General features: G+C 40.3%; 1 protein-coding gene across 1 annotated transcript in view; it reads left to right on the top strand.

Moving 5' to 3' along the window:
* The first annotated feature begins 919 nt into the window (after positions 1-919).
* The window catches only part of LOC119573579 (gamma-aminobutyric acid receptor subunit beta-like), a 10154-nt gene continuing 1232 nt past the window's right edge, over positions 920-9841 (top strand). The window contains exons 1-8 of the mRNA XM_037920789.1: positions 920-1057; positions 2749-2936; positions 3271-3364; positions 6563-6715; positions 7060-7218; positions 7695-7814; positions 8491-8713; positions 9372-9534. Of these exons, the coding sequence (XP_037776717.1) occupies positions 920-1057; positions 2749-2936; positions 3271-3364; positions 6563-6715; positions 7060-7218; positions 7695-7814; positions 8491-8713; positions 9372-9534 (1238 nt within the window). The remainder of the gene's footprint in view (positions 1058-2748; positions 2937-3270; positions 3365-6562; positions 6716-7059; positions 7219-7694; positions 7815-8490; positions 8714-9371; positions 9535-9841) is intronic.

Below are 9841 nucleotides of genomic sequence, written 5' to 3'. Positions count from 1 at the left end.
GAGGTACGCCGATGATATAGTTTTGATTGCCAGCAGTATCACTGAACTACAACAACTACTAGATAAAGTTAGAGAAGCAAGCGAAAAGGCTGGCTTATTTCTTAATGCCAAGAAAACTAAGATCATGAAGATTCAAAGATAACCGGCAATGAACAATGATGAACATGTTACAATCAATGGAATGATTGTGGAAAATGTGAAAGAGTTCACTTATCTTGGAGCTGTTTTAACTAATACATATGATGATTCACCGGAGATAAAAAGAAGAATTACCATTGCCAAAAGCGCCACAGTTGCTCTCAATAACATCTGGAAAGACCGAAGCATTACCTTACGGACAAAGCTGAGGTTATTGAACTCATTAGTTTCCCAATTGCATCATATGGTTCTGAGTGTTGGGTGTTGAAGTAGATAGACAAGAAAAAGATCAATAGTTTTGAAATGTGGTGTTACAGACGAGTACTGCGTATTAGCTGGACAGAGAAGAAGACGAATGATGAAGTGCTGAGAGAAATAAATTGTAAAGACCGACTTTTGGACATCTTGAACAAGAGGAAATTAAAGTTTATTGGTCATGTAATGAGAAGTAAAAGTATTGAGAAAAACTTGCTGACAGGGATGGTGATAGGAAACAGAGGAAGAGGCAAACCAAAGACAAGACTGAGCGACAATATCAAAGATATTTGCGGGCTGTCGATGGTATAAGTGGAAAGAAAAGCGTAAGATCGAGTTTAGTGGCGAAGGATGGTGGAGAGGTCCACGGCTGCTCAAGCATGAGCATACCGTTATTGATTGATTGATGTATATGTATGTATGTATGTATGTGTATATCAAACACCACTAAACACGCCACTAAAAACCTGTTCTCTCCCCCGCCCGCTCGCGCCCACGCCAACCCCCGCAGGCATTCGGCGGGACCATGGCGGTACCGACGAGCGAAGACGAGCAGCAGGAGCTCTACGAAATGGCGTCGACCATCGCCCACATCTGCGCTCCTGACGGCGGCGCTATCATGTGGCTCGGGATTTCGGACGCCGCGAATGAAGGGGTGTGGCAGGTAGGTGAGGGGAAGGAGGGGGGAGGGGGAGGGAGAGAGAGAAGGGAAGGAGAGGGAGAAGCGAAGTGAGAGGGGGAGGGGGAGGGAGGGAAATGGGGTTGTGGGAGAGAGGTTAGAGGTTGTAGAAGTGGGGTTGTGGGAGGCGAGACCCTGGTTATTAGCAGGTACACGCTTTAGATTGAAGACTTGCAAAATACGACAACAAATAATGGCAGTAATGATTTTGATAATAATGATGCAAAAAAAAAAAGATTGTATTGCCGATGGGAATGACATTAAAAAATATATACCAAAACTGTACCACATTAATGATAATAACATTTTCCTTATTTGATAAAAGATTCAAGGTTGTAAATTCAATGTATTTAATTCTGAAGTTATATTTTAAGAATTGTCTATTGACATTGCATCTATGGCAAGAGATTTATGTATGCTATTAGGTGGTTTGTGCAGTGCAGACATTGCAGAGAGGTTTCTTTCATTAAACGACACGAGGTGGGTCAGTCTTCGTACGCTGACCCTGAGGTTGGTTAAACATAAACTTCTTTCTAACATTGTAGTATATTGTGTGCCACGATTAAAAAAAATCATTAAAATACAAATCTAACATAAGTTCACTAGATAGTGTTGAAAACATATTCCATGTGACTGCAGACTCGATCTTATATATTAATGGAAATTACAAAATAAATTTGGAATCATATCCCAGTGACTGCGGACTTAAAGAGTGTTTATTTTTATGGTAGGTAGGCTTCATAATCTTGGGATCGCAATTCCTGTGACTTTGGACTTGAAATTTCTTCATTTTGATCAATATCTTCTTATGCCTGAAATCACATTCCCTTTGCATGCTGACAAAATCACTTCATTTTGGTGCAAAATGGTGATCATTGATAATATCAATATTAAAGAATGACACTCACATGTGCACCATATTACGAATCTATGAGAATCATACTCAAACTCTATTATTTATCATTATTATTATCATTATTATTAGTTATAATTATTACAATTATCATTACTGTTATTGCTATAATTGCTACAGTTATCGTTATTGTTGCTACTATTATTATCATCGTCATTATTGTTATTTTTATCGTTCTTCCTCGAGGTTGTACTGAAGTAATTAGACCGTCAGTTGATGCCCATTTATCGACTATCCGAGGGGGAAGGTTAAAGAAGGAAGGTATGTGGGGGAAGGAAGAGGAAGGGAGGGGAAGGGGAAACATAGGGGAGAAGGAGGGGACTTAAAGTGGAAAAGAGGATGGGGAAGAGGAAAGGGAGAGTTGGCTAAGAGAAAAAAAAGGGAGATGGCGGGGAGACAAGAGAGTGAGCGAGATGGGGGAGTTTAAGGAGGGAGTGGGAGGTGGCATATGTAGGGGAGGAGTGAATTCAAGGAAGATTTGGGAGCGAGAGATGGCTGCAGGAAAGGGAAAGGCAAGAGAGGGAAAGAGGAGAAGGTAGAAAGAGGGTGAAAGGGTGTTGTTGTTGCCCCGTGGAATTTCCGAGGGTACCGCCAGTTATTAGTATTATTCCTCTTATCACTACTGTCGTTGTTTTTCTTCTGCTGTTATTGTTGTTATTATTATCATTATCATTCACATTACTATTACTGTGTTGCTGTTATTACTAGCGGGACCTCTCTATCTATCTACCTATCTCTTCATCAGTCTATCCACATCCCCCAGGCCATGGACACGACCAACCTCACCTACGAGAACTGGGGCGACAACCAACCCAACGGCGGCGTCATCGAGAACTGCGCCGTGATGAAGGGCGCCGTCAGCCGGGGCGAATGGGCCGACAACTCCTGCAGGAAGTCCTTCAAATACTGTCCCGTTTGTCGTCTCGTTGTGCCTAATTACCTGAGGTTCAGGTGAGTGTGGTGGGGGAGAGGGAAGAGGAGGAGGAGGGAAAGGAGAGAGATAGAGAAGGAGGGTGGAATTTATAATCTAATTCACTTCTGCATAGAAATATGACCTAGCACACGACTACGTACGCACGCGCGTAAACACACACACACACACACACACACACACACACACACACACACACACACACACACACACACAAACACACACAAAAACACACGAAGGGATAGAGAGAGACATATATACCGTACGTATCTATCTACCAACCTATCCATGTATACCAATACAGACAAACAGACAAAAAAGATTGCAGTCCATCGGCCTATCTCTCCTTTCCAGGGGAATCTGTGACTCCAACCTGTACGACGATCGCCTTATCCTCACAGGAATGAAAAACAACAAACCTTATTTTCGCGGGTACTACAGGTCACAGGTCAGTGTTTGAGAAATTATATTATATATTTGATTATTATTATTATTGTTATTATTATTATTATTATTATTATTATTATTATTATTATTATTATTATTATTATCATCATCATTATTATGTTTTTTTTTCATATTTATGCGGGTCACAGGTCAGTCTCAGAGACATTTTATGTATTTATTTATTTTATTCTTATCTTTTATTTTTTATTATGTTTTTTTTCATATTTTCGCGGATATTACAGGTCACAGGTCAGTTTTTGAGATGCCTTTTCATCATATTTTTCTTTCTTTCTTTTGCATATTCCGCGGGTACTACAGGTCACAGGTCAATTTTTTTAGATGCTTTTTCGTCATATTTCCGTAGTCACTACAAGTCACATTTTCAGTCTGTAAGAAATGTGTCTTTTTATCATTTGATTTATTTTAAGGATATACCGGTTGCTTCAACATTTACAACCATAGCGTAGCGGCATAGTGTGATAATCTGATAAATAAGGTAATTAAATGGAATGAGGTAATTAGATCGTAGTATCAACAAGCAAAATGGATCCTTGGGTCTTTGCTGATGTATTTGTGTGTGTGTGTGTGTGTGCGTGTATGTGAGCAGGTATGCGTGTGTGTGTGTGCGTGTATGTGAGCAGGTATGCGTGTGTGTGTGTGCGTGTATGTGAGCAGGTATGCGTGTGTGCGTGTGTGTGTATGCGTGTATGTGAGCAGGTATGCGTGTGTGCGTGTGTGTGTGTGCGTGTATGTGAGCAGGTATGCGTGTGTGCGTGTGCGTGTATGTGAGCAGGTATGCGTGTGTGCGTGTGTGTGTGTGTGTGTGTGTGTGTGTGTGTGTGTGTGTGTGTGTGTGTGTGTGTGTGTGTGTGTGTGTGTGTGTGTGTGCGTGTGTGTGTGTGTATGATACGTACAATACCTAGTAATATCTAGTGCAGTACCTAGTATGGGTCATTGTCTACGCATGTTTCTGTTTTCACCAATTCCAAGTGTTCCCTTTGACAGCACTTTTATTCACTGAAAATCAAATAAGAGATAAAATCAAATAAAACTGGAAAAAATCCAAGCTCTTTTCATAACCCCAATACGATACTCTACTTTTCGCTTGTTATATCAGGTCTAACACAGGTTACAGATGTAACCGCAGCTGTAACCTTAATCTCTGCCATTTTCTTTAAATTAACGTTAAAACAGAGAGGTTTTAGATTTTCGTATCTTTATAGAAAAAAAATCAAATTCGAGAACACCCTTTCTATTTTAGAATGTAAGAAAACAAAAAATAACAAAGTAGTCATTATTTGCTTTCAATTTGTGCAAGGTAAGAAAAAATATATGAAAAGGATTCGAATAAGGATTCGAACCAGAGTGTCGTGAGAACTGATTCACTGGCTGCGCTGTGATTGGCTAGAGTGTTGGAGTCGTGATTGGCTCAGGCACTGTGATGTCACAACTATTTTCTTGTTTAAAAGTGTATTTGTAGAGATTGTTCCATTCGTCAAGTGATTTCTTGGTTTCATTATTGTCAACAGAAATTGATATAGAACGCTTGTGAAAATACATTTGCATAGCCAAGGATTTGTGAGTAAGACTGTGACGTCATCAACATTAATGCCAAGAACCGCCATAAGATTTGTTTTCCTGTCTTATTCTGTTATAGCAGAACTTTCTGAAGTAAGCTTTTATATGTATATATATATATATATATATATATATATATATATATATATATATATATATATATATTGTTACGCCGGTCCGCCTCGTCTCTCTGCGACCAACACAAGGCAGGCTAGGCAGACGGCGTGCTATCCACAGGGTCGTGAACACTGAACAGCTCCAAGAGGCACCGAGCTCCACAGCGTCCCAGAACACCACGAGGGGAAACGCCAAGTGGCGAGGCAGGGCACGAAATAAACACACGATGACAGTCTTTCCTTTATTTCCACAAGTTATTTACCCGTACACTTTTCTATAGGCACAATACAGGGGGAAAACCAGTATGTCACATTGCACAATACAGGGCATCACAAAGTATATCAGATCACAAGGGCACACACGAGGTCTTCACAGGAGCAGCACCCAACCCCCGTCTCTCGGCTTGTTCCTCCGCTCCTCCGCTCACAGCCAGCTGCGACATGTTTGCCCAGGTCCCTTCATGTAAACACATGTTTCGCACAGAGACAAAGACCCACTGGCGTAGCAATATATATATATGCTGTTATTTAATCCCAACTAGCTTTCCATACTATTAGTAACTTTCAGAAAATACTTTTTCACAACAGATGCTTGCGGAAGTTTCACTTCCGATTTTATATTCCGCAGTGTGTGACCCACCCAAAACAATCATATTGTAATACATCCCATGTTATATAAACAGAGCATGAAACATAAACAATATTTTCTGTATCTTAATTTTATTTTATATATAATTTTATCCTGTCAATTCTGGCCTCTATCTTCTACCGCTTCGGACGTTACTTCACACCCCTCTGACTTCGTCATTATAACGTCATCATACGTCATAGGGTACTGGATTGACAACCCTGATTCGAACTCGTGTTGTAGGATCCGAAACAGTCAACCCAAGATTATGGAGTGATGAATCTCTATCTTTTTTTCTGCGCAGCTACTTGTGCCTTACTCCTGGGTGTTAAAATTGTTTATTTGTATTGTTTTCAGCAGAATTTATAAGCCGATAGACGAGTAAAGTGTAATGATCTGCGCAGGTGTTCCGTGTGCACCCAGTTCCCCTGCTTTATGTGGTTCTGTTGCCGCGTCTCCTTCTGCCAATTCGGTCACTGCCACTGATTGTGCAGCTGCTATATTTTTATTATGCTGAGCTGCCAATTGATCGCAAATAAAACCATTTTGTTTTGTTTTTATGTTATTGTTATTTGTGTTACTTATAGTCATCTTCAGTATAATCAGAATAAAAAGGTGATTTAGTTATATAAATCCTACACCACCTCACCCCAGTTCCTCGCGTCCACACTCCTTCACCACCTCGTCCTCTCTTCTCTCACCTTTCACCCTCTCCCTCTATCTCTTATCCTCTCCCTCACCACTTCCTCGCTCCCTCCCTCATCCCCTCACCCCCATTATTATACCCCTTCCCCACCATTTCACCACCTCGTCCACTTCCCTCACCTCCTCACCATCCCTCTCTCTCCCTCTCACCCCTTGTCCCTTACCCCCTCAGGTCTACTACTCCTCGACGGGCGAGTGGCTCCTCGAGAACATCCTTCTGCCGGAAACCTTCGCCGTCATGGAAGAGTCCGGGAGCATCGACTTCCCGATCGGACGTCACATGTGGGTCTTCTCGCACGGCTTCTGCGGGAAACCTCCTGGGACGGTGAGGCGCAGGGAGAGTTTCGAGAAAAACTGTGTGATTTGTTTTTAGAAGGAGACAGAGGGAGAGGAAGAGGAAGAGGGAGAGGGAGAGAGAGAGAGAGAGGGAGAGGGAGAGAGAGAGGGAGAGAGGGAGAGAGAGAGAGGGAAAGGGAGAGGGAGAGGGTGAGAGAGAGAGAGAGAGAGAGAGAGAGAGAGAGAGAGAGAGAGAGAGAGAGAGAGAGAGAGAGACAGAAACAGAGACAGACAGAGAAAGAGACAGACATAAAAATCGAAAAATAAAGACGCAAAACAAACCACACCCCACACCACCATCCATAACGCGCTCCTTCCCTTCCTCTCGCCCAGGCCATCTCCCTTGCATTAACACAGTGCGAGAGCGACGAATTCACCTGCAACAACGGAAACTGCATTCCCCTGGGCGAGGTGTGTGACCGCCGGGCTCAGTGTACTGACAAAAGCGATGAATTTAACTGCACGCTTGTTCTTAGGCCTGAGGGATACCAGGTAGGTGACGGTGCTGTGGTATCAGGTGGCTATCAGGTGAAAGGTTGTTACTGTTTACGGGGAATCTGATATATATGGTTTATTCGCTACTTGTATTCGATTTTGCTTATATTTACTGTTTTAGTTTAGGAAGAGAAATAACATATCTGTGAATAAGTCTCACCTGCAGGTATAAAATAGTTATATAATTTATCTATCTAAATACCTGTCTAAATGTCTATCTATCTAGCTACACTATCATTCACGGATCTACTCGTCTATGTGTCTATCTATTAATTTATCTACCTGTTCACCGTTATTCACGAATCTATTTAATATCTGATCCATATATATCCATCTATCTACCTAATTACCAACCTACCCACCTATCTATCTACTTATCTCCCTACCTATCTATTTGTATATCTATCCATCCTTCTCTCTATCAAGCATTATTCCAAAAGATCTATTAATTTCTTTCGCCTTCCTTCCCGCAGTCGTCTCTACCCCCGGAGGCCCCCCTATCTGAAGGACCGCTTCCCGTCATCTTGAACATTACTATCGACTCCTTCAGGGAAATCGACGCTATTAACAGCAGATTTATCGTCGAACTTCAGGTTAGTCGATACACGCACGCTCGACCGCCATGAGTATGCGGGGGAAGTGTGGAGATGTATAGGGAGTGAGGGCCTTTTAAAGAAGGTGTTCGTTTGTTTATGGGGTTATGGAGTTTGAATCGGGTTCTTGTTACGTCGTAGGATCGGATCGTTTTGTAATCGACTTGTAGGGTTATTGGATTCCTTATACACTTTGAGTAGGATTTTTTTTTGTTACAAGGTGAATTTACCTTATAGGGAAAGTTTAGGTTTATTGTAATGCTTATGAACTTTGACAAGCACTTCTCGTTAGACAATAAATTGAATTAAAGAAAAAAATTGAAATCTTTGTCTAGAGAATTTTATTACAGAGTAAGGCAGACACGCCATTCAAGTAATTTTCTTTACTCGTTGTGAATAAAGGAATATATTTATCTGGGTAATGTAATCTATATCATGATATTGTTATAACCGATAGCTTTAATAATAGTGACAACCTCGGTAGTACTGATATCGATGATGATGATATCAGTGATGATAATGCCGAAGGTAATGAGTTTCTATATAATTAAAATAACAATGATAATAAGACCGGAAAGGAAAATATAAACATCACTAAGTTTTGCTTTTCCATCATCCTCGTCCATATCATTACGACTATCACCATGATTTCCAACTTTCTCCCGAAACCAACCAGATCCGCATGATATGGAAGGACGTGAGGCTGCAGTACTTAAATCTGAAATCCGACAGACAGCTGAACCTCGTCCTGGAAAAAGCTGCGAATGAAATGTGGGTTCCCGCCGTAGACTTTCTCAACGCGGAAAATAACGCGAAGTCCCTCGTTGATTCGAACTCAAAGATCACGATCATGAGGAGTGGTGATAAAGAACCGGATAATGTGGAAATGTCTCGGGAAGGTTGGTGCAAAAGGGCTGTGTTTATTGCCGTAGACAGTGCATGGGGGATGAATGATGACCATGGTTAATGGTTAAATCAGATCCATGTGCTAGACATCAAAGGTCATATAGAACTATGGTAAAGTATTGTAGCGAAAAAGGGTAGAAATGAGTTAACGATTTAGATAAGTGGACAGAAGAAGGGGATAAAGAAGAGAAGGAAAAGGAAAAAGGGGAGAAGAAAAAAAACATGAAAAATTAGTTGAGGTGAGAGCTGAGGTCCAATGAATAATGAATAGAATCTGGTTAATAGCATGTGTCGTTTGGTTATGTTTGTTTATATGCATTTCCAGCCTGGGTGATAGTTGCATCGCTGGTGAAATTAGTACATGGTTGAAACGATTATTATGGTGGTGATAATTTTTTAAAATCAATAGTGAAGGTTATTATATATATATATATATATATATATATATATATATATATATATATATATATATATATATATATATATATATAATTTTTTCTTTTTTCTTTTTTTTAGGTTGATTAGATCTCATTTACATTTACTTTAACCAATACCCATATAAACTTCCACTCTGGGTAACGAATTCTGATATACATTATTTTCTTATAACTTATCAAGGCTTTATATTAATCCTCCCTCTTCTCCACACAGCAATGATTTATCGTGGGAGAGACAGCTTTATCCGTACATCTCGAAAATACACAGCTACGTTTGCCTGTACTTTTAACTTTTTCTACTACCCTTTCAACACCGATTTCTGCAAGATGATATTTCGAGTCAACCGCAACAATAAGCCTTATGTGAAGCTGATTAGGTAAGGGGGAATAAAAAAAAAAAAAAAAAAAAAAAAAAAAATCGGTTGCTCGAGTGTGGATAGTTAGAATTCAGAATTAAGAATGATTTAGGATTTAGTGAGGCGGGTTGAGATTATGGATTATGTTTTCCTATTGTTTTTTTTTTTAATGGGGGAATATACTCATCACGCACACACACACAAAATTATTGGAGACGATTTCGAAACCTCCCAGAATTTATCTTCAGATTTGAAAGCGAAATTCGGAGGTATTATGAAATTCCTGTCTCATCTTTCCATGCACCTATTATATGAATATGTTTTTTTT

Source organism: Penaeus monodon, chromosome 5 (genome assembly GCF_015228065.2).
Source record: "Penaeus monodon isolate SGIC_2016 chromosome 5, NSTDA_Pmon_1, whole genome shotgun sequence".
NCBI lineage: Eukaryota > Metazoa > Arthropoda > Malacostraca > Decapoda > Penaeidae > Penaeus > Penaeus monodon.
This window is presented reverse-complemented; position numbering and strand designations above follow the sequence as displayed.